Source organism: Montipora capricornis, chromosome 14, assembly GCF_036669925.1.
Source record: "Montipora capricornis isolate CH-2021 chromosome 14, ASM3666992v2, whole genome shotgun sequence".
Classification (NCBI taxonomy): Eukaryota; Metazoa; Cnidaria; class Anthozoa; order Scleractinia; family Acroporidae; genus Montipora; species Montipora capricornis.
In genome coordinates, this window is record NC_090896.1 from 33,177,557 (window position 1) to 33,202,088 (window position 24,532).

The 24,532-nt window shown below is 39.8% G+C and overlaps 2 protein-coding genes across 2 annotated transcripts in view; one reads left to right on the forward strand and one right to left on the reverse strand.

Annotated features, from left to right (window-relative positions):
* LOC138032206 (uncharacterized) overlaps positions 1 to 2,275 on the forward strand; it is a 124,286-nt gene extending 122,011 nt beyond the window's left edge. The window contains exon 21 of the mRNA XM_068879824.1: positions 1,924 to 2,275. Coding sequence (XP_068735925.1) covers positions 1,924 to 1,968 — 45 coding nt within the window. The 3' untranslated portion in view covers positions 1,969 to 2,275. The remainder of the gene's footprint in view (positions 1 to 1,923) is intronic.
* Positions 2,276 to 5,274: 2,999 nt separating this feature from the next.
* Positions 5,275 to 24,460, reverse strand: LOC138032203 (uncharacterized). Its single transcript, XM_068879819.1, has 15 exons — positions 24,003 to 24,460; positions 21,014 to 21,190; positions 20,615 to 20,665; positions 17,852 to 17,965; positions 17,145 to 17,224; positions 16,423 to 16,525; positions 16,265 to 16,325; positions 15,961 to 16,055; positions 15,611 to 15,760; positions 14,404 to 14,948; positions 12,301 to 12,533; positions 11,379 to 11,501; positions 10,855 to 11,008; positions 10,384 to 10,483; positions 5,275 to 7,878 (listed from the first exon to the last, which is right to left on the reverse strand). The coding sequence occupies exons 1-15, from the start codon at positions 24,114 to 24,116 to the stop codon at positions 6,889 to 6,891; spliced, it is 3,090 nt and encodes a 1,029-aa protein (XP_068735920.1). The 5' UTR covers positions 24,117 to 24,460; the 3' UTR covers positions 5,275 to 6,888.
* Positions 24,461 to 24,532: the final 72 nt, after the last annotated feature.

Sequence of the window (24,532 nt, forward strand, 5' to 3'; positions counted from 1 at the left end):
CTACACTTAGTTCGACATCAGATAAGCTGGCATTTGCTCCAAACCTCAATGGCGTGTGTACAGACAATATCGCCGCCTTAGATAATGCGAGTAGAAAGTGTCTCCAAATTGGCAGCCATGTTGACAACCATGGGATTGATAGCTTTTGATTTTGCCCACCGACTCGTTCCCAAACATTTCAACTCGAGGCTGGGGGTACGAAATCTATTGTCTATGTCTCGAATAAGGCCCATTCTCTAGCAGTTTATCGCTAAAAGGGAAACTTAGGAGTTTTGACGAGAAAAGACCAAAACGTCGGTTCTTGCGTTATACAGAGCGATAGTGAGTCATATGGTTGAGTGCGCTAAAGAGGGAAGAACAGCTTGATATTCGATTCAACGAGTCCAAGCCACACGTGCAGCCGGGCGTGCAGCACTACTACTTCCCCTCAATCAACCGATCAACCAACAGAAATATTCTGTAGGATTCCCAAGGCTCTCGTATTATCTTAAGGACGTTCGCGCCAATTGTTTCTGCGCATCCTTACTGCGCACGCAAATGCACACGCCACGTCATACACGAGCGCGCGCGCTAAGTAATAAAATGAGAAATGATAGGGCAAAAGGCCATTGCCATATGTTTGCCTGGATTTAACGGTCTTGGACGTTCGGTGACCCCTATTTTTCTTTCCAGAAACGGATTTTATTTACAATTATCTCCATGTTGTCCAAAAATGAACAAAAAGTCAATGTGGGAAGTTAAAAAAATTTCAAGATTTCTGCTCACGGGACTTCAAATCTTGCCATCTTGCGGCTGCAAGGCGAGTGAAACTGTGGTCGCTAAATGCGAAATTGATCTTTAAGGAACCTCACCAGTTGACTAAATTCACTTAATAAGTTCACTTAAACAATATTTGGCAGAGAAGATTTCACTTCAAAGATTTAATTGCAATATATTTGGGTTTACAGACACTGGCCTTATTCGCTAACGAAGCCCAATTTTGTCACATTTTGGGTGTTTTTCCGGGCATGTTCTCTCCAAAACGAAGTCGGTTACCCCCATTTTTTTTTACATTTCTGACATAACTAACTCATCATCTTACAGTGGTAAAAGTTTCAGAAAAAAATCAATGTTGAAAAATTTTCGCGCGAACGTCCTTAAATGTCCTTGTTGGTTTGCATACAGAAGGATACAAAACCTTATGACAGGAACATAAACATTTACAGTCGAGAAAGAAACATTTTTAACCAAATTCTTGTTGTATGACTATGGATTGTTTTCGCTCACGTGACCATCAGCCATATTTGTATACTAACACAAAAGGAAGAATTTGTACAAAAAATGAGGTTTAATTCCCAAAAGAATATTTCACTCGTCAAACATGGCCGCTGTTTCTCTGTTTCACTCTTCTAACATGGCCGCCGTGACGTCACGTGAACACACTCTTTTTTCGGCAATAAATCCTAGAGACCAGTTTTCCCTAGGAAAAAACCACACTCACCAGTACGTGATTTTTGGTGCCATTATTTCAACCGTCAAGTGGCTATCTTTCCCACTTCAATGCCTGATACAAAGCCCCTTGCTGAAAATTCCCCAACCTCAGGCTGCTTTGTTCCCTTTCACTCCCAGGATCATCGGTCAGTATGTAAATTCATCCCTTAATTGCAATGCACTGTCAGGTAGAGAAGTATCGAGTATCAGCTTAAGGATATGATCTAATATAACACCAATTTCTCATGAAAAGCTAACAAAGAAATTTATGAAATTAGCTAGGAGAATGAACTCTTAGATCATAAAAGTCAAAGGGTTAAAAATGAAACGGGTCTATCAGAAATGTAAAAATAAACGTCTTCACCTTTGTGGGTCCAGGCCAGACCAGGGGTTCCAGAGATACAGAAAACCCATTGGTTGTATTTATTGTCTTATCACAATTCGTTCTGTTAGGGTTCTCTAAAGGATGAAATTCAGGAGAAAGATCCCGTGCAGTGAATTACGGATTTGGTAACAGAGAATGCAAAATGCCATCCTCTAGGAGAAAGAGCAGCCAGTCTCGAGTGATCAAATTGAATAGCAAGACAGTAAAAACGCAACTCCAGTGGACGAAGAGTAGCGAAAATGAACGAGTTCGCATGGTTTTGTCTTAAGTGGATCTTGTACATTTTCCACGTTTGTACCTAAATTTTTTAAAAAATTGAGATAGCTCTGAATTGGCTCCCAATATTTTTTTAAAACTTTGATGATTGTTCTATATCAGATTGCTAATTAATATTCTACAATAAAAAATGGGGCCACCGAGTTTATTTTTGAGATATAAGCAAGGAAAGTTAAAATAGAGGGTGTTTTTGGAGAGCTTTTTGTGTTACCACGCTTACCTAATACATCACAATAGTAAGCGCATTTTGTTAAGCAATAATTGGTGTTTCATATGGTGCCACATTATTGCTGTTATATGATACAGTATAGTAGTTATAACCCATGTAATAAGGTCTCTTAAAGTGGTGAAACTGGTTCCAGCCACCTTAAAGAAACTTTAATGTAGTCGTCAAAAGGCGTTCATTGTCGATGTTGCAGATCTTGTTCGCTGTATGATTTCTGGCATCTCATGAGGAGTGCGTTAGTGATATTTCCCCTCCCTCAAGGGGCCCACGCTGCTCAAACTAGATTTGCAAAATTCTGTAAAACGGCTGCCAAGGACCACTTGTTAAGTGGATTTTGGCGTGGCAATGGTAGAATAAGTAAAGCAGTATATCGCCGTATACAGCATAGTACAATCACCGCTTTCGTTTGCACTATTATGAATTGTGCATTGATTTAGTTTGCAACATCTTCGATGGTATACACCTTATTCTAAAAGGTAAAGACTTGTTTCCATATCCCAGAGTGCCCTTGGACGTGAGGAGCCTGGAACAACAAAACTGAAACAACCCAAAACCATACTAAAATGCTAAACTTAGGCCTAAACATTATCTAAAGCATATTGTTTAGGCCTAAGGTTAGCATTTTTGTAAAGGTTTGGGTTGTTTCAGCGATTGTACCCTTGTTTCAGTTTTGTTATTCCAGGTGCCTCACGTCCAAGGGCTCTTTGAGATATGGAAACAAGTCTTTACCATTCTAAAATGGCCGCCATTTTAGTATTCTTTGGTTTGATTGGCTCTTTTAGCCTCGTTCTATTCTTTTGAATTTTACGTTTGAAAGCGAAGTCAAAAGCGCCAATTTGCAAGGAAACAAAGGAATAGTTAAATGACGGCCATTTTGGAATAAGGTGTACAACGATCCATACACAGTAAATGTCTTGGGTAGGTACAATATATTGCCCCAAACATGACTTCCTTATGGAGACCGGGTTCTTTTCGTGGAGTTAAAGCACGGGCGACCCAATGTTTATTGCTGCTACTCCAGTAGATGCTGCGCACGCTATTAAGACTGTTGGTTTCCCAGGATTCATTGGAGCACGTCTATAGGTTTTTACTATAGTGTGAAAGATTGTTTTAATCGAATGACTTTTCCCAGCACCACCACCTCCAGTTATAAACAAATAAACTGGTTCAACATTTTGTGACTTCAAGCTGTTGAGGTTTTTCATTTTATTCCTAGTCCATCAAAGCGCCCTGTTGTAAGTTTTATCTAACTGATTGACGTAATTGATCATCAGATATTTCTGTTGGCTGATTATACGTTGTTAGTGTTGATGGACCATGATTTTCAGTAGTTTAGGAATTTGCACAAAGCTCTGAGGGTACTTGTTCATGGAACACCTCATCTACTGATGATTCATCTTGGAATTCTAGTTGTATTTAAAGCATTCTCTTGTTCATTTATAGGGTCATATGAATGTATGACAGTGCCGTGCTTGTTTCACAGCCATTCTAGTGCTTCTGTTACTAGTAAATAGCTGATAGAGATGATGTAGTGAGCAGCAAAAGTTGTTTAAACAGCAAATGGCATTAAGAGTAAGATTAGCGGCGAGTCGTCGGTGTAAAATTCTGAACAGGTCCTGACATTTGAAGCATGCTAAAGGAACCAATTTCAGTGCTGCACTGTTATGGCAAATTTACAACCAATCACGCATGGTAAAAGTGACACCGCAGTACCAAATTCTATAAGGGCTCGATGGAGTTAAACTAAGCATAAGACCGCAAGTACGCATTGCGGACCTATTTTTTATTTTCCTCGCTGTAAACTAGGATTAGCCGGTGTTTCGCATATAAACCCTACAAATCGTTACGTTGACTGACCATTCGAATTATGTGTTTGGGTCCCTGTGGTTAAAAGTCAATTTCTCGCGCAAATTTGAGCATCACTACGTTGGTTACATGAATTATATAATAATTGACTGGAAGGAACACGCGTGAATCCGAATTCACTGGATAATTCGACCTTAATATAGTGCGGACGGTAGAAACGGCGTCATCATACAGTTATAGGGAGCTTACGAAACGAGGACGACGACGGCTACGAGGACTTCATTTAACAATACAAGTTCGCGTTATTCATATCACTACAAAACGATTTCATGTCGTTTTGCGTTAAAAACGTGTAGCAACTGTCGAGGAATTAAACTGGTATAAGGGGGTTGGAAGCGTAGAGAGAGAACTGAAAATTCGTCATGTGTTAAAATTCTCCACAGAACCTTGAATTTGGACATTTCACGTCGTCAATTAGGAAATGACGACAACGAAATGTACCAAAACGTAAAATGCACGTGCAGAGCCATTGTTTTTACTCACTAAACCTATTGTTTTGTAGCGTCGTCGTTGCCGTCGGCGTCGTCGTTTCCTAAGCTCCCTTATGTCCAGAAAGTAATTAGATGCAAGCCCAATTCTGATATCCAACACGAAGTGTCCCTTTTAAATCTAAGCATTTCATACCTATTTCTAACAATGAGGTTAAGGTAAATGCAGCAGTATATCCTTACTTGAGTAGCAGCATTTGGGGGACTCTTTGTGACGTTAAAAGTAATTGTTTGTTAGGGAAAAGTGCAATGGGACATTTCGTGACGCCTACTGAAATTTGCGTGTCACGAAATGCACGATCCGGGTGATTGGCTCTTGGTTCGAGATGTGGAGGTAAGCAGCCGAAAGCATTTGAACCACAGGGGTCAACCGGAAATAGACTCTCGCTTAAAGTTTCAAGTACATGCAAACCACAGAGAATTGACAGAACAAACATGGTACCGTGAAGGGGTATTCCACGAGAAATATACAACACTTTCAGTTGACGTCAATCCTTAAAACCTCTTTAAACCCTTAGCGGGTCAAACAATGTCCAATAAAAAGAAAAGAGATGAAACTGATGTTATAAACCGAATCTTTACTGTATTTACAGTGTGCTGATGGTGCAGCACTTACACTGACATCCCATTGGCGAGATCCAGTAACTGTACATATTTCACACTTCGCCAGGACCAATCCTTGATGGTTCACTTCTAACGAACGTAAGTTCAAGACACTGAAGAAGAGGGAGACGTTGAAACCTTAAATTAAATAAATTAATCTTGTGCAAGTTGTGACTGACATAATTGCACCTGTATAGTTAACCGAGTCATAGAGATGAGTCCATTACACTACTACAAGACATTTGCATGATAACTAACCAAAAAATACACTTTTACCTGCTTCGGTTAAGTGTGGGTTTCTCTATGGAATTTTATTTTACAGTATCTGTCTACCGTGTTTGCTCTTCCAGAGGATTTCCTAGGCTATACACTGAAAAGGTCAAATTTTACGACGGGGTAGACAACTTTACGTCAATTGAATTTCAATCAAAGATTTCTTGTTGTCACAAAATATCAACACTTTTAATTCCCCCATACTGAAATAAATTAACTGGGTAAACGATAACGAGGATACCTACAGTTCCTAGAGGACTTGAATTTGCGAGAAAACAGACAGGAAGAGAGGGAGATTATTCAAGATGGCCGGGATATGTGAATTTTAAACAAGTTGTTTTGCCCTTAGGTTTGTCGTTATGACGTCATTGGAAATCAATAAATACTGTGTAATCGCACCTCGAGTGTAATGTAGTCGTTTCCGGAAACACTAATGCATCTCTAGTATCTAAAAGCAACTATAATTCACATATCCCAAAGACTAGACCCCTCTCTTGCTAAGACCAGAACGTAGCTACTGAGACCACCAGTCATTCTTAAAGAGGTTCGACAAAAATAATTTATATGAATTCACATCTTGGTCATAAAAATAATTTAAGTCAGAGCCAACTAACTTAATCCTTGTCATGGCTTTCTTGAAAGTGCCCAAAAGCATTGATCAACCCTCCATACTATTTGCCAAACAGCCTTCACTCACTCAAGTAATTTTGAATGAAGTATCACAAGCACATCCTAAACTGGAGAATATCTGCAGCAAAGTGTTGTTGTACAATACAAAGAACTCAGTAAATTATCTTCCCAAAGTGTAAAGAAGAGGCTTCGATATTATTCATGTCTCCCGCTCACCCATTTCACAACATTAAGATTTTTGAGGTTATCTCCTTTTTCTCTGTTATCCTTCTCGCTCACACAAAATAGGACTTCAACTGGACCCGAGGCCAGTGCTACACACGAGGACGGAATGGTCAGCATCCGCGGATCGAATGACCAAACCTTTTCCACACAAAAAAATACAAGGCAACTCTTCTTGACCTCTTGTATCCCTGATAAGATTAAATGTTCGTTCCAAGCTTTTCTTACACGAAGCCCTAATCCTTCCCAGGGACCACGCAGGGTTCTGTTCCGTAAATTTCATAGGCTCCTTTTACTACATTTCTAAAAGGAAGGAATCCATGACCACGGTCGGGAACTAAAGCTTGGTGAAAATACTGTCCACAAACCAACTGCACCCACACCTTCCGAGTAAAATTATTGGACTGTTCACCGTTCCAACCCCTGTTCAGGTGCCTTTACAGACCAAGTCAACACAGATCAGAGGTTGTTAAATGCGTTCGATACACCTCTTGCTCGCAGCCGGCGCAAAAGCGTTGCCGTCGATCAATCGCCACACACTTGCACTTCTCGCAGACGGGGCGATCACTAATAATACGTGCACTGACCTGTCGAACGCCGCGAGTGTTTGAAGCAAAGGGATCTTCTGGCAGAGACGACGCTGAGTGGCTCTTCAAGTGTTCTTGCTGGAGAAATGAACTGTATGGAGGAGCAGGGACGTAATTAGGCGGCCCTTGTTTTAAAGAACCGTGTGACGAAGAGACAAAGTCCAAGCAATCCACTGATCTTGCAGGAGATGGCGATCGATCACGTGAGCCAAGGGCCATATTGCCAGCATAATATACTTTGGGTTTGGGTTGGAAGGCTGTGACCTGAGGTTGGTTTTGAGGTACACTGCTTTTATAAACAGTGGGATCATATGAAGTAGAACGCACAGGTCTTGACTGGGGAATTGACTTGGCCTGGTATGACGAGTTCGACGAGTTGGACGGTGAAATGAAAATCGAATCCGGAACTCGTCTCGTCGCTACCGGAAGCCGCGACTGGTGATTTTCGGACATCTTTGGTCTGTTGTCTCCCACTGATATTACCGTAGTGTTATCCTCTTTTGGGTTTGGAGCTGTTGAATAAGGTCTCAAGTTCTTTATTCTAGCTGTAATCTCGCTTTCGCGGTCGTAATGAACTGGACTATAGCACATTGAATCCGGTTTAATTTGTTGTGTGCAGATTCCAGACACTCCTCTCATGGGCGCAGATTTATCCTGTTGAGTTTTAGTCACATAATGACCACTCGAGTACACTGTGGGCTTGTGTTTTACTTTCAGGGGTAGAGTGGAGACACCATATTGTTCCTCCCAATAGTTCTTGCTTTGAGTTCCAAGGTTGGTTGTGGGCTCAGGAACATCTACAACTCTTTGAACTCCGAAGTGTGGGCTACGGTCTCTCGGTTGCACAGATGACTGTTGGAGGAAGAAAGTGCACCAATTAACCAAAAGCCTATTTATTTAATGAGTGAGCCTAGATGTAACCCTTTAAGGCCCGAGGGGTCCCCCATTGACGCGTAAAATCTCCTGGCGTTAGACACTGGGAGTTGAAGGACTTTTAAGGAGACGAGAGGAGCGGTTGATGTTTGAATGCCACGTAATTACTGGGATACGACACGGCATCCCAGTTGTAAGTTCACTTAAACAAAAGGGTTAGCCTAGCATTCGTTTCTTTGAGCTCTCGATATGCAAGCCGTACATAAGAAGAGAAAGCAATATAACCGCCAAAAGGTTGGCTTAGTTTGCGGAGGATCAAACGACCGGGCGACAAATGGCACATTCGAAATTGGGCGCGGGCAACACTCGGGGTCTTAAAATAACTTAAGAAAAAGTGCTGCTGTAATTGCAGTCTTCTCGGATAAGGACTATCAGAAATACACGCCGTCTCACAAACCCCGCTTATAAACTATGTGGTACGTTATAAAATTAACAATTATTGGATGAGGTTGAGAATGATAGAGATAATTATCAAGGCCAAACTTTGCATAAACTGTTGTTTTCAAATGCTCTTGGGGACACTGCATATTCCCAAGACCATTTGAAAACAATGGTTTATGCAAAATTTGGGGGGCAAACAAAGTGTATTATGAGGAATTCGAAAATAGAAAATAGCCAATCAAAATCGAAGTGGTGACATCAATGTAAAATAATGCAAAATATTTGCAGAGAATAAGCATGGAGTTTCCGGCGATGTCGTCTGCCCTCTTCTCTCGAACAAAGTAAGGGGGCGGAGGTGGTGGTAAGGGATGGGGGGGGGGGGGGGTGGATGGATAAGCAATGATATAAAACAAGGCTAATGGAGAGTGTCGAGAAGTTTTAACCAATCCCACCCCCCCCCCCCAAAAAAAAACCAGCTTTCATAGGACTATGAACATTTACGAACATTCAATAAGGAGAAAATCATAACAGAATTGTGCCCAGAAAACCCTGACTACTTTACCGGAAATACGATTTTTAAGCCCACATTTCTCGTTGGCAATTAATCTGATATAGCCAGATCGGTGTGGTTTTTCACGTAAGAGATGCAATAGCAACATCTCCTTTTAGGGGCATGTTTTTCTGAGAGAGATAGGGGAGTTGTCCGGGCATTTTTGGTAAACGAGTTCAGTCTAGTTTCTACGTACAATTACAATACAATATAATGCATACTTAATTGACCACTCCCATAGGGGCTTTTCAGGGCCAATGAAACACAATGAACGAAACGAAAGAACACAACAACAACAACTGTTAAGAATCCCAACTTGCTAGAGGCAAACCAGTTGGCTATTTGAAAGTGTGGTCGTCAAGTTGAACCAGGGACTTTCAGGATCAAATTCAACGAGTGGTCAGAACTCCGGATCTCAAGACAAGCGTCCTAACCACTAGGCGGCACTGCCTCCTAAGAATTGTGGGAACTAGCCTCCGAAGGACTAGAACCAATAAATAAACTTTGCAGTGTGTTAGGTTCGGTATACAGAAACAGGATCAAGGTCAACCGAACAAGGGGCTACTCAGGCACCAGTTATTCTGCTATTCCCTGACTGGTTAGGAAAAAGATAGTCGCATATACTTATTGTCACAACAGTGCGGAGATTCTCAGAAAAGTCAATGACTCCTCCAGAAGAGAAAAACAATGATGCATAGAAAAGAAGCATTTAGAGAAAGTACTGCACAGTAACCCGTCATTTTTGAACAAAAAGAGGGCTAGAACCCAAACTTTATAAAGGCTTCACCCGTGCTCATAATGACGAACACAGAAGAGATGCCGCAATATATAACGCAGCGTTTGGTAAGGCAAAACGAATAATTTGCGGATCACCCTACCTGGAAACCACAGAGGGGGAGGGGGCAGGTAGTGCAATAGCAATGGTAATGCATGATACATGACGTAACAGTGGCCACTAATCGTAGTCTGTCTTAGCCGGAATTTCGTGCGCTGCCACTTTAGAGCGGTTTCCATGGTCCATGCCCCATGCCCATGCCCATGCCCCCCCCCCCCCCCCCACCACTTCGTTTTCACAGCATCATTATTATTATGTTAACTCTATTGCTCTATTCCCCAGTGGTGAAGCACATTCAGAAAGGAATTTCAAAAGAAGGAAAGGAAACGAACTTTATTTATTGAAGTGTCTAGGCCTCTAGCTCTGGAGCACTAATTGGGGACACTAAACTGAAATCAACAAATTAACGAAGATCAAATGAAATGTTGGTTTTTGAGGAAAGGGGACGAGGAAAACCTCTCGAAGCAGAGTAGAGAACCAACAAACTCAACCCACACGTGACGCCGAGTCTAGGAATTGAACCCAGGTCACTGCACCCCAACGACGATCCGGACCTCAAGTAGACCATGATTGTCAGGGGTGTGCACTCATTTCTAAGTAAATTATATTGGTGTGTGTGTTGTTATCTAGGGAAAAACCCGCACAAAAATGTACATACGTAGGGTGGTGGAGCAGCCTGGTACTGTTGCTGTCTCAAAATCATTTGATCTCTCTGCCTCTGCTGACGAAAAAGCTCTTCCTCTCTTTGCTTGGATTGACTAAAATTAACAGATTAGCAAATGAAGATTACATTTAAAGTGATCGTACGATCATGACGCTTTGGACGATGACGCCCAAAAACGCCCAAACCTAGGAGAATGACACATCGCAATAACTTCAAACTGCTTATTTAACTAACCAAACAAAAGAAATACAGGAAAAGGAAAGAGAAACAGATGGACACATGGACAAGATTGAAATGGATTGCATTTGAGAAATCTTGAAAAACGTCTTGAATCATTTAACCCTAACCTTAACGGTATTCCACATTACCTTTTTCGAGTCTTGGAGTCGTGATTAACGAAAGGTTTCCCCTAAACACCCTAAAATAAGGTGACATAGCCTCATTAATCTCGAGAAAAGCCCTTACCTAATGGACGCAGTTCTCTTTTCAAAATTTGATGGTAACTGCATATGTTGCCGCAAAGTCCTGGCTCTTTTCTGGCATTCATTCTTCTTTGCATAAGCGTAGTTAGTGGTCCTCAAATCCGCCCCATTCTCCTCTGTTACACGGCGGAAGCCCGCTACAGTCACACACAAACACACGTTAATAATTGTCGTAAAAGAAACGGTAAAGATTAGCACCCGTAACGAATAACAAAAGAAATGACTCGGTGATACTCGGCTAACTGGCTTCGACGAGCCTCCGACATCTCAGTGGTGGGGCATCGGAACAGAAATCGGAAGGTTTTAAGCTCGACTTCGAAAAGGGGCAACCCGAAGTGGACAGTTTGCTTTCCACGACACTAGTTTCGTCTAAATTTTCAACTAATTCATCTCTATCAGCGGAAAGGCATTTAGCAATTAACAGACAAGTTAAAAGGAAAAACACCCCACTTCCGGTTGCTGTCAATTCAAATGCTGCACAAAAAGTGATCTCAATGTAACTCTCACCCTCTGCTTCCGTACAGTAATTCAATGCTCTGACAAAGTCGAAGTTGCGCTCAGAATTCTCGGATTTTGCTAGAGATCTCTCTGCTTCTTGAAGGAGAGCAGCCACACGGGTATTATGGTGACCTGAAAAAACAACACAGTTAAGAGATTTTCACGAACTCTTCAAAGAAGTCAAAGAAGTGTGTGACCACTTTGATATTGTTTGAGACGTCTCCGTAATACGCCCTTTGCCACGTTTTGGGACGCATTTTGACAGAGAATGCACGAGGTGTCTTTGTCATGGTCGCTGAAAAGTTTGCGTCACAGCATGTCTTTGGTAAGTGGTACCCAAGCACGTGAACTCACCCTGCAAAGGGCCTATTTTTAACCAATCAGAATTCGCGATTACCCGCGAGCATTGGCAGCAATAATTTGGTTCCCTTCATATCCTGATATCCTGATATCCTTTTAATTCCGCCTCTGCAAATTAAAGCTGTAGACAAATCTTTTGAATAAACTGACTTCCACAATAAAGCGGGAAATTTACGAAGAAGTGAGGATTTTTGCCCGCCGACTTAAACAATCGTTGGTAAGCATGTCTTTGTCGCAGGCGTGAAATCATTGCGACTTATCACGGTGAAGCGGAAGAAAAAGCATTCATCAAGAACATTACAGTATTTAGCATGACGATAAACGATGCCGCTACAACAACACAGTAATGACCGGGTATTCTGCAATTACTCCACGCTAGCCTTTGTTAGACTATATGTCTCCGGATTCAAATTTTCGACGACAAACTGGTGTTTGTACTTTGCCCTTGTTGTAGTTCTACTGGTGAATTCTCACATACACAAAAGATGCTACAATTTGAATCTGAAATTAACGAGGTTCCGCACTGAGAAAACTAATTCACTAGTTCAATAAAACTTTCTCGGGTCCTTACCAGACGGCCAATTATCATAACTGGAGTGTCGCCATGTCGAGTTGAAGCCAATAAGATCTTCATCACTGCCCCCATGATTAGTGTCAGTGGAACTAACTGATCCACCAGCGGAGGATGGAGCAGAACTTATGCCACTGTCAGTGTTGTTGACTACTCTAATCTGTGCTGCATTGAGGGCCTTAGATTGCTCATAGAGTCTCATAATCTCCAGTTTAGCATCTTCGTTGGAGGAGCTGTTGAAGAAAGGGCAAATCCGGACTTAGTCAACAAAATAAACCACCTGCTCGGAGATGTTTGAAGTTGTCTTGCATAGGGCTCCAAGGTTGGACTAAACGTTGAATAGACCGGTAAGGATCGACTAAAGGTTGTGTACGAATCTTTTCAATTTGGGTGGTACGAAACGACCGTGGGAACGAATCGACTGGATTCCAAGGCAAGTGTGTTACTATGTCGTAAATGGTTTGAACCCGGGAGTCATATCATAATTAAGTAAAGTCAGAAACCCATAAGGGTTGAAACGTGCAACGCGCGTTCATAGCTTCCGAATATTCAGTGCGAACTGATTGGTTGAATGTTTCAGTGCTAAGTACCATATTTGGAAACCCCTCGCTCTTGTTGTTCCAAATATGGTACTTAGCAAATTGAATATTCGGAAGCTTGTTTCCCAGCACACAAGGGGCCGTTACACGTTTCAACCCTAATGGGTTTCTGGTAAAGTACGGTCGTCTGGGTGAGTGTAGTCCCGAGAAGGACTGTTTGAGATGACACTGACTGACGTTTAGACAACCTGAGCGGAGGTCATCTTCAGAGGCAAGCGATCTGTATATCGTCAGTAGACACTGCAAAAACTCTTGTCGCAGAAGGTCGTAGATGTTACATCACGAATAAAGGCCCGTTTAAACCGTTTCAACATTTGCTTCAACATGTATTCAACACTTTGTTGAAACAAATGTTCGGTGAGTTTGAACAGGTTGTCCAACATTGTGGAATGCGTAAACATTTGTTGAAAAAACGTGTTGAATCAAGTTTAAATCGGTTTGAACTTTCATTCACCACCGATTCAACTTTTCCTTTGTTCTCGACAACGTTGAATGGTGTTTAAGCCGTTTGAACACTCTGTTCAACAATTGTAAAACACACGCATGCTCACATCAGGCCGCAAAAGTCAATATGGCGTAGTTTATCTGGACGGGAGAGACTAGTTTCTAGTATTTGTTGGTGCAATGTTGCAAACGTTTGAACGGCCTCCGCACAACTTTTGCGTCCAACATTTGCCCAACATCCGTTCAACTTTTGTTGAACCAATGTTGGCCAACGTTGAAACCGTTTGAACGGGCCTTAAGTTGACCAATGACATCTACGACCAGAGATGGGTCATCTCATACAGTCCCTCTCAGGACTACACTCGCCCGGACGATCGTACTTCACTTCAATTTTGATGTGTTACTTTATGTTCGCAAAACATTAATAATTCAGAAAACAAATAATAAATAAACTCATTTTTAACTTGCGAAATTCGAACAAAAGCTAGGATAGCACTAGAAAGGAAAGAGTAATACATGTAGCAAACGTTTAAGGTTGGGCAAGTTAACGTTGACCCCACAAGACTTCAATTAAGGTAATCATACCAAATTCCTATCATCACGGGAACACGCGAAAAAATTCCCCAGTTCCAAACGGAGTGGCTACATAGCTCAGTAGCCACCTAAATTTGAATTGCTTAAATTGTCCAGATAGAATGGTTTTCAATTGAGTGTCGAAAATAATTAGCAAATTGCTTTGTATTATGATTAGTTCACTCAGTACTAGTGATTGGTTCAAAGTTCTCGCGCCACTTTCTCAACCAATCAGAAGTTAAACCAAAACCAACCGTGGCTCATTTTCCCGCGCTTTGTGTCGGCTATGTGTAATTCCTTCGAGTTTTGATTGGTTTACCGGATTGTCGCCGTCCTTTTTGATTGGCCAAAGTAATTACTTTGGTTTTGGTCTTACGAAACTCAATTGAAAATCGCTCTAAGTGCGAAGATCACTTGTCTCATTCGTCTATAACCCACACTTCAAATACGTACATTTGTTTCATTCACAGAAGATGCAGTTACCTACCCAAGGTCTATCAGATCTGGCTCGCCACTTGACTCGCTGCCTGATCCTGTAGAAGACCTCCTCTTTGACTTCTTGGTCATTTCGCGCTTCAGATGGGACACAGCCAGACTTGGATTCACTGCACTCATTATGACACTTCCGATGCGTCTAAACCTGGGTCGCTGTTTGTCCTTCCCTGAAGAACTAGCTACAGTGTCAGATGCATTGCTGGGTGTCCGCGATAACTCAATGCCTGGCTGTGTTAGATCACCAGACGAGAGGCTTTTCTTTGACTTGAAAAGCGATCTTCTTTCGTCTTTTGGCTTGAGGCGAAATTTGGACTTTTTCGATGTCGCAGGGCTTTTTTCTCCATCGCTTGTCCCGTCTGCAACTCCCCTCTCAGAATCCATGGTCTTCTGACGATTGTTGCCATCTATACAGATTTTCTCCTTTGGTGCTGTTTCTGCATTTATGGGCGTACCATGAGGGTTGGCATACAACAACAGAAGTGGCTGATAGTGACACAGTCGACACTTCTTTATCATGAGTGACCAGTCAGAACCAATCTAACAATAAATCAATCAATGCCAGTGACCACTCTTAGATGAGTGCACAAGTGCCTAGCCTCTTACAGAAAGGGCTGCATCTTTGAACTTTACTTTAGTAAGCTACATTCAAATCATGTAGGAACAAAAAACAGAATCTAGCAATGCCGATTTTGGCAGAAACTTGCATTGCTACAATCAGTGGCTAAAGTCTTGGGACACTCACCCTTTGAGGTTGGTTTTCTTACTGAATTTGAATAAAAGCCCCCCCCCTCCCCCCCTCCCCAGAACAATGTTGCCAATAGTGAACATACATTTCCTTGCAGCATACAAACCACACCCATTATTAACAAGGAGATAGTGAATTGGGATAAGAATAATAATAATAATAATAATAATAATAATAATAGTAATAACTGTTGTTGTTATTGTTATTATTATTATTATTGTTATTGACGGAATGCATAAATGGAGGCGAAAAATGTATTCTTTTGTTTATGTGCTAATGTGACTCACTAGCCTCGCTCTTTAAGCAACATGTCTTGTATTTTGTCCATGCAAACGAGGCTAGTGAGGCTAATTAGCACAAAAACAAAAGACTATTTTTTTGTCCGCCATTTATGCATTTGGTCAATTACTACTACTACTACTATTATTATTATTGTTATTATTATTATTATTACCTCCTTGACTCTGGCATCATCAAAGTAAATCCAAGTTTGTAGTTTGCTATGAAAAAAGAATGTTGAGTAGTGTTTGCCATAGTATGTTACAATGCCAACCAACTGTAGACAGCTGTCTTTAGCCCTCTCATCATAAACCTGATGGTACAACTGCAAGAACAAAGAAAGCAAACTTAGCCATCAGGCCATTTTGTTGGGTTTTACCCATAAAAATGCCAAAAAAGCAAAACCTGCACAACAGGAAAATTTTGAAGGCAAGCATGAAGCCAGCAAAGAATCACCACTTTTCATCTATGCTTTGAAATAATAATACTAATTATTGTTATTATTAAAAACAACGGAGGCCTTACATCAGACAGTTTCAGAGTTGTTCCAATGCATTGCAAAACATCAGCTATGTGTTGAGCATCTGGAGATTCAGAATCCCAAATCAGGCCAACACTTACTGCAAAAACAAATAAAATTTCATACATTTAAATTGAGGAATCATCATGGAATGAAAGTTGGAAAATTCATCATAGTTACGGTAGATGAGCAACTTCAGAGATGACATGAAAGCCTGAAAAATTACAGGCTTGCATGAACAGATTCTAAAATCGTTTTCGTTCACAGCGGTCTTTAACTGGATATTACTTACATTATACTACCACTTACCAATATCAGGACAATTCAAAAGAAGACGTTGTACTTGAACTCTGTCCTTGCAATCTGGACTCTGGAAAAATAATAAATATTAATATGACAATACGATTATCACACATACCAGAAAGAACAGTCAGGGAAAATATTACTGATAAGACTGCGTGACTAACTTGGCATTCCCTTGTATCTTGTCCAGCTCTTCTTAACAAAACGCCAAACTGACTTTCAATTGGTCTGCTGTTATCCCATCCTTTGAGGCTCTTTGCTTTTGCACTGTAGCAAAGATTAGAGCAACAGAACACTTTGTACCAAGTCATTTAGCTTGCTTCTTTTTATTCTATCCAACACTGGATTCCCATTCAAGGAAAATTCAATTATGTTAGATCGTTTATATTTTTCAGTTTTGCGCCAAAAAAGCTAGCTTTCCAGTTTTAATATCTGTTGAGGTTTGTCATTATGTCCATCTTTGCTATTTGATTTTTTGGTTTCGGCAAAATACAAACAGTGTTTTGAATTTGGCATCTGATGCGGTTTTCCGTTTTCGCTATAAATTAGGGTGCATTGTTTGGTTCAGCAACAGACTATTTTCGAAAGTTATATCCATATTCAACTTGATAGCCAGGCAAAGACGACAAAACTGTGAGTGAATAGAAACATGTTGGAATGAATATCATCCACTTTCCTTTGTCTTTGTCCTCTAAACATCTCTTTCAAGCTGAATTTTAAAATATCAAAAGTGGCCTAGCTATTGTACATGTAGCTAACTGTGCACCTCATTGGCTATCTATCATCTCACATGCAATGTGCCCTCCTGGAATAATAATTCTTAAATATTCACATGAAAAAAAGTGATACATAAATGCTGCATCTTCAGTTTAAGAATGTAACATACCAAAGTGCTGAAGCCGATACATAGTGTACGAGCTGAAAAAAAGGAAGAGGTTCTGACAACTCTCCACAATGGCAAATTGTCTGAAAAAAGGAGTGAAACGAAATTTCTGTGAGGAGCATAGGAGGAGCACAGTGGAGTCTGCTAGCACGTGTGATGTTCAATTACAGGCTTTCATACTGGGCCTGCTCAAATGCTTTCAGGAAAGCAGTCTTAAAATTGAAATTGACAGCTCCAGTCCTTCATGAACTTCAGCTTGAACAATATTACTGTTCTATGTAGTTCCATTTTCCAACCTTTGTACACACCTATCCTGAGATGTTCTTAGAGTGTGCATATTCACTGCAATGTGAGCAAATATTGAAATCTTTACACAGATTGAAACTGTTGGATAGTGATCGACCTACATGTATCCACCAGAAAAGGTTAACTATCTAGCCTTTAAACCTGGGCCCTCGCCAAACGTCTTGCAATTTGGGATTCATACACCTGTTGTATTAGTCACTTGCTTAGCTACATGTAATTCATTGCCACAGAGTCACCAACAAGGAAAGTGGTTTACTACAGTTGTAAATAATAATAATATTATAACGACTGACTCCTGCTTAAACTCATCATAGTAATGAAGACAAAAAGTAAACAGTCCCAATATTATAATCTACTTGACTCAAATTAGCATACCACAGCACAAACAATACTACACTTAATACCTGCTCTATTATCTGCATAGCAAACTTCTGATGTGATATGCAATGTTTGGCAGTGCATGCATCATCATGTTCATTTCTTGCAACAAGCATATGCATGTGACTAAGGATATTCTCCTGGAATGACAATTTACACACCTCATATAAAAAATCATTAAGGACAGTGCCTACTATTTTTATTGGGCATACGTTCTGCGCATCTCCAGATACTCGGATTTCCTATCGCCGATGCCTACTAATACAGGGATATTTTTGCGCGGTTTAAAACTATCCGGAAAAAGTAGATCTTAGTAAGTACTCTTGGTATTCAAAAAGAAAATTGGGGGTAACTATGCATTTTTGAGAGATAATTAAGTTCAATTTGAGAAAGAACGCCATACATTGCTTTGTATTTTACAGCTTTTTACAAATATTATTCATGAATTATCTTTGAAAAATGCGTGGTTACCCCCAATTTTCTTTTTGGATTTCAATAACACTTGTTAAGATCTACATTTCCTGCATAATCACACACCGGGGCAAAAATATCTTTAATTAGCAGGCACCTTCCTTAATAGGACACATGCATGATGATGCCATTTGACCACAAGAACCAGAATCCTTCAGGTTTTGCTTGTCTTATGCTTATTACAGCTTTTGTTATTTTTACCCCACCGAAAATAAAATTATAAAAAATAAGAAAAGAAAAACAAACTGAATGGGCCATTTCCGAGTTCATGCCTCTACCTCCTCCTCAATTAGTGAGTCTATATAAGTGCGAAGTTTTTGTCATGGTAATTAGTTCTATTTTACAAATGAATGAAAACTAATTTTCACAAGAAAAACTTCGCACTTAGACTTGCTTTGAAGAGGAGGCAAACATGAACTCGGAAATGGCCTATTCTCTTAGTTGTAGTCAAATGATGCCACGGCGTCAACATGTGGGTTGAGTTTGTTGGTTAAAATCTCTAACTCAGTTCCACTTCTTCCCCAGGTACTCCAGTTTTCCCCTCTCCTCAAAAACCAACCTATGATTTTATATTAGCTCATTTGATTTCGTTTAAATTGATTTTTTTAGTGTCCACAATTAGTGCCCCAGTACTAAATACAATTACTGACACTTTTATTATTATTATTATTATTATTATTATTATTATTATTATTATTATTACATGGCTTCTGATAGGATGCGGAAAAAAATTAAAGATTACGCGGAAATTTTTGGCCATATTATGCGGAAACATGCATTGATTATGCGGAAATTACACCGGATTATGCGGAAATTTAAACAAGTTATAAAACTAATAATTAGGCCCATCCAATGTATTTATATGCTTATGGTAAATCCGTAATCAAAATTGCAACCAATACAATCGCATTTGTGACTGAATTTTTGCCTTTTGTGATTAAAATACATGGAGGAGTCAGCTTTCACCGTTGAAATAAAAGGGTTAGCAGTTGGGATTTTGCCGCAACTTTTGGTAAAATAAATAAAGCGATAAAAAATTATTTTGTTTCTCGTCATGAATTTTGTTTCAATTTGGAGATAATGGAGCAAAATTGTAATACCTTTAGAGCTCGATCCATTCCTTCGATCATTGACTTAGGGCGCGTTCGATTGACCGTAATCCGGAGTAGGAATACATGGAATACAAGTTGAAAATCCTTCGCTTTTGCGGAGATTCACATTAAAATTGTCAAGCATTTGCTAAAATGCTATTTTAAATATGTTTTTATCATCCTTGCAGCTTCGAAACGCGCCAAACATACCGTTTTAATCGTCACTCCACGTATTCTTATTCTGGAATAGGGACAATCGAACACGCCCTTAGTTTCTTATCAGTCACGTCATTTGCTGAAGTGTAACTGTTTCTCGTCCAATGGAAAGCATTGTAGGAACAAAAAATAGTGTCCAGGCTCATTGGCGAAAAAATGCGCGGAAACTGCTTACGATCTTTCTTACGAACTTTCATCTTGCGAACGAAATGGTGTGTTTTCTTCAATGTTCAGGAAAATAAGCATTTCAAAACAGTCAATTTCTTCGGCTTTTATGGTTTTGAGGATGTTAAGGAGCTGCCTTATCACTAATATCAGGTATTTCTTCTGTTTTTTTTGCGAAAAACATCGGAATTATGTGGAAAATATCGGAATTATGCGGAAGATGCGGATTTCAGTGAATTATGCGGATACGCATCGCCACATCCTGTCAGATGCCATGTTATTATTATTATCATTATCATTATTATTGTCATCATTATTAATACTATAATCATCATCATCACCATCAACATTCAGTATCAAGCTTGGACAAAAAGAGAAAGCAAAATGTGACGAAATGCCTAGCATCAGCTTGCCCATAATTCCATCTTACTAGCCCAAGTCTCTGAGGGGCTACATTGCAGCCCCAAAAAGATTGGAATTCTTTCTTTTTCTCTCTTGAACTGTCCGCTAAACACTTACGTCTGCTAAGACATTTTCATCAGAAAAAATCAAGAATGCCACACTCCTCTTCAAATGATGCTTGCCCGAAAGCGCTAGCACGAAAAGTCTTTTCACTAACCTTGGGCTATCGGACAGTCTTTTTGTTGCAGCCTAGAAAGGCAGAGCAAGGCCACTATCCAAAATAAGAGCCAATTTTGTTTGCGACGCATACTTTGATATAAACAGATTTCACATTCTTGGAGCTTCTAACCTTTATGCAATCACCAACCCTGGAAGCTATTACTGGTTTGAAAAGATTTTTACTGAAAACATTTGACCAGATTAACTGAGTACAGTACCACTTACAAAACACTCTGCAGCATCATCCATATCCCCAAGTTGAAACCTGTGCTGGTCCTGTAAAAAAAAAGAAGACAATAATTATTGCATGCATAATAATTATCCAGGAAGGTATCAACTTACATTTATCTTATACAATGTTACTTTAAGAATGTAAGGGCACAAAAATGAAGTGCCTTTGCATCCCAATAATGTATCAGCTATTGATGGATACATGTATTAATCAAAAAAGCATGACATAGGGCTTATGACTACATTTAACAAGTTCTTTGAACTTTTGAATGCCATTAATTACCTCCATAAGCAAACTTGTATACTTAAGAGACAAAGTGTAAAATACAATGACTTAAGCAAAAACTCCCTAGTCTACTATTTTTAAGGATAATCAATGGTCATATTTTATACCTTAAAAGCCACTGCTAATGCAACCCTTAATCCATCTGGTGGAAGAGCATCATTGCTGCTGTATTGAAATTGTCTGAAAATCAAATCCAGTGCACAGAATATGCATGACTGCCCCATACAGTAATGACCTTTAATCTCTCGAAAGCTTCTCCTGAACACATCCAGATGCCAAAGAACCTGAAGCAACAAGGACACATTTCATTGTGAAAACAACTCTTTAGGTTTAGATTTTACCATGCCTAATTAAAGATGATTATAGGTGTCAATGGGGGAGCCCCTTGGGGGCGAAAGTGTTAATTCATACGAACAGAAAACTCTCCTCAAGGTGTTTATGACTCAGGCCTGGGAGTAAGACATAACAGATTTTACTCTGCCCAAACGCAGATGATATAAGGACGGTGCCTACTAATTAAAGACATTTTTGCCCCTGTGTGTGATTATGCAGGAAATGTACCGTACATCTTGACAAGTGTTATTGATATCCAAAAAGAAAATTGGGGGTAACCACACATTTTTCAAAGATAATTCATGAATAATATTTGTAAAAAGCTGTAAAATACAAAGCAATGTATGGTGTTCTTTCTCAAATTGAAACTTAATTATCTCTCAAAAATGCATGGCTATCCCCAATTTTCTTTTTGAATACCAAGAGTCCTTACTAAGATCTACTTTTTCCGAATAGTTTTAAACTGCGCAAAAATATCCCTGTAGTAGTAAGCATCAGTGATAGGAAATCCGAGTATCTAGAGATGTGCAGAACGTATGCGCAATGACAATAGTAGGCACCGTCCTTAATTGACTCGTCAACTGGGGGTGTCCTAGGGCACCTGAGGAGTGAATGGGTTTACCAGTCAAAAACTGTGTCGACCCCATTAACCCACTGACCTCTGGTAGTAAGACTTAAAACAGATTTTACTCTGTCTAACGCAAGACAATTTTACTGGTCAACGAGGCGCGTCCTAGGGAACTTGAAGAATGAATGGGTTAATAACAGTTTCACTAAGTGCCACAGTGGGAGAAATCATCGATCACCAATGTGGTCTGGTTTCAAAGGAACATCAATCTCAAAATAGCCCTGTCCACTAAAACCCTTTCCCTCCTATACGAGGCACTTGTAGATATTAGTGTGTCTAATGCCAGATAAATTTTACCAGTCAATGGAGAACATGGAATGGGCAAAAGGGTTAAAACAATACAACACTGCCATTATGTCAAAGTTGTACACTCCTCATCTTGGTTTCTGACTGCACCAGGTCAAAACATTGTAGTACTGTGTGATCTCTGCGCTAGAAGGACAGGGGCCCTTTTCTCGAAAGTCCTGAAACTTTTCTGGTCCTTTCCCGATGTGACAATTTTGTCTGTATCTCAAGAATGAAGAAGTTTCAAGTCATCGAACTTCACAAACATTTTGCTTTTTGTTATCTAGAAACTATACTTAAAGACCAGGCAAATGGCAGTCTTACAAATGGCTTTTCGAGACCAAAAGGTTATCAGGACTTTCGAGAAATGGGCCCCTGGTGTGAATGTCAGTGTAGTTGCTTAGTTTAAATTGCATCAATCTTATCTCTTCAGAGAAATTGATAGTGATATAGTCAGGTGTAGCACCATGAAGAGCCTTGAATGTAATGACATCAATTTTAAAAGCAATCCTGTGTTCGATAGGGAGCCAATGGAAGATGGATAAGCAATGGAGTGACATGTTCATGTCTACTGCTAAGGTGAATAAGCCTCGCAGCAAGCAGATGTAATGCATTCCTGCAGATGTAATGCATTCCTGCCTAAAACGAGGTTTACAAAACAGAGTATTGCATCTTCAACTCATAATCAGGTAATAATAACACCGATAGTTTTATTTAAATGAAAAGTTTATCAAAGAAAGGAAAACATGCTTTTCCTAACAACAACAATTGTCAAGGTGCAGACATGGTGTCATCCTCTAAGCCATCATTTAAAGAAGATAAGATCATTGTTAATGTCGTACGTGTACATAACCTAAAAACAATAGGATTTGGACGTAAGAAGCTGGATACCTTTATTACCACAATAAAAAATGTTTTTCAAAAGTTGTGAGCACCTAATAAGCTACATGTACAAACAAAGACTTTATGGCTAAGATTTGATTGATCAATTCATTGACAAATTAGAAAATAGTAGACTTGTCTTCGAAGAGCACCATAAAAAGGCCTTTTTTAGTCGAGAGCAAAAATTATATAACAGTAGTAATAATATTTAATCAAAAAACAAGTTGCGGATGTTAATTCTGCTCTGTTATTAACATATTAATGCAATGTTTCCATCCATGAGATTTCTTGTTTAATGTTGCTTTTATGGTGATTAATCAATTGAGCAGCATTTAAATTTTGCACCAGAACTTTTTTATTAGGTGGTAATTCGATAGCCTTGCGTCAAATCACTTAAAACAATCCACAAAGTAGGTTTAGTTTCACGCCCCAGTGAAACCTTTTGATCAGCTTAAAGGTATTCTTTAAGAGCGAGCATTCCACAGGCTTTTAGGGCCACACGACATCACTTAAAAGAAATATCCAATATTGCCAAAAGCGACGGCTCCATTCTTCACAATGAATGAGTGAATGCCAACATTTCACAAAACAGCTACCCTACTAAATAGATATTATTCCTGCATAGTGAGTAAGACTACAAAACCAATATCCAGAATTGGACAGCTCATCTGAAGCACGAAGACTATCCAAAAAAAATTTGACAAATTTATGTCCCGAAATCATGACACTTCAGAGGATTCGCTCTGCATTTTTAAGCCCAACTGCGATACAATTTAGCGGTCACTTAAGGTCTTTTCGAGCGGTTTCTAATACGAAAAAACAACAATAAAAGTTATCGCGATTTAGACAGACCATCGCGACCTCAATTCTTGGATATTAGAAACTGTTTAACTTTCTAGAAGGAAGAAAGCTTCTATTCTTCGACACAGTACAATAATTTCAAGTCAAATCCTACCAGTTTTACTAACCTGGACAGCAGAATTGAGAAAACAATTATTCTCGCCGGGATTGTTGATCAAGCCTTTATTGTAAGCTATGGACGCTGTACGCTCAAGCCTTTCTTGTCGATCTAGTTTGTCCATTTTTCCACACAATGGTACCACCTTTTCCTGTGATAAACGGTGTTTCCTATCTATGGATGCACTTCATTCCTTCCCAGTACTTGTACAGAAGCACTGAAGGCGAGCGAAAAAACTCTTGCACCCAAAGTTGTAGTTTCGCCTGTACAATTCAGTTTCTCGGGAAAAATGTTACATTTCCGCTTCAGCGAATTTTATCTTTGACATCCACGCAATCTTAGGTAACCTTGAAATGATCTTTTTAAAGTATTGGTGTTGTCATCGACTCTTTCTAAACGTAAAAATTATCCACACATCGATCACACTGCAAGTCTGCCGCCATATTTGCGTGTTGTATTTAAGGTAGTGACGTCACAACTGCACTCGGAAAAATAACTCCTGGGGAGAGGGCTGAAAAGACCACAAAAAAAAGGGTATTG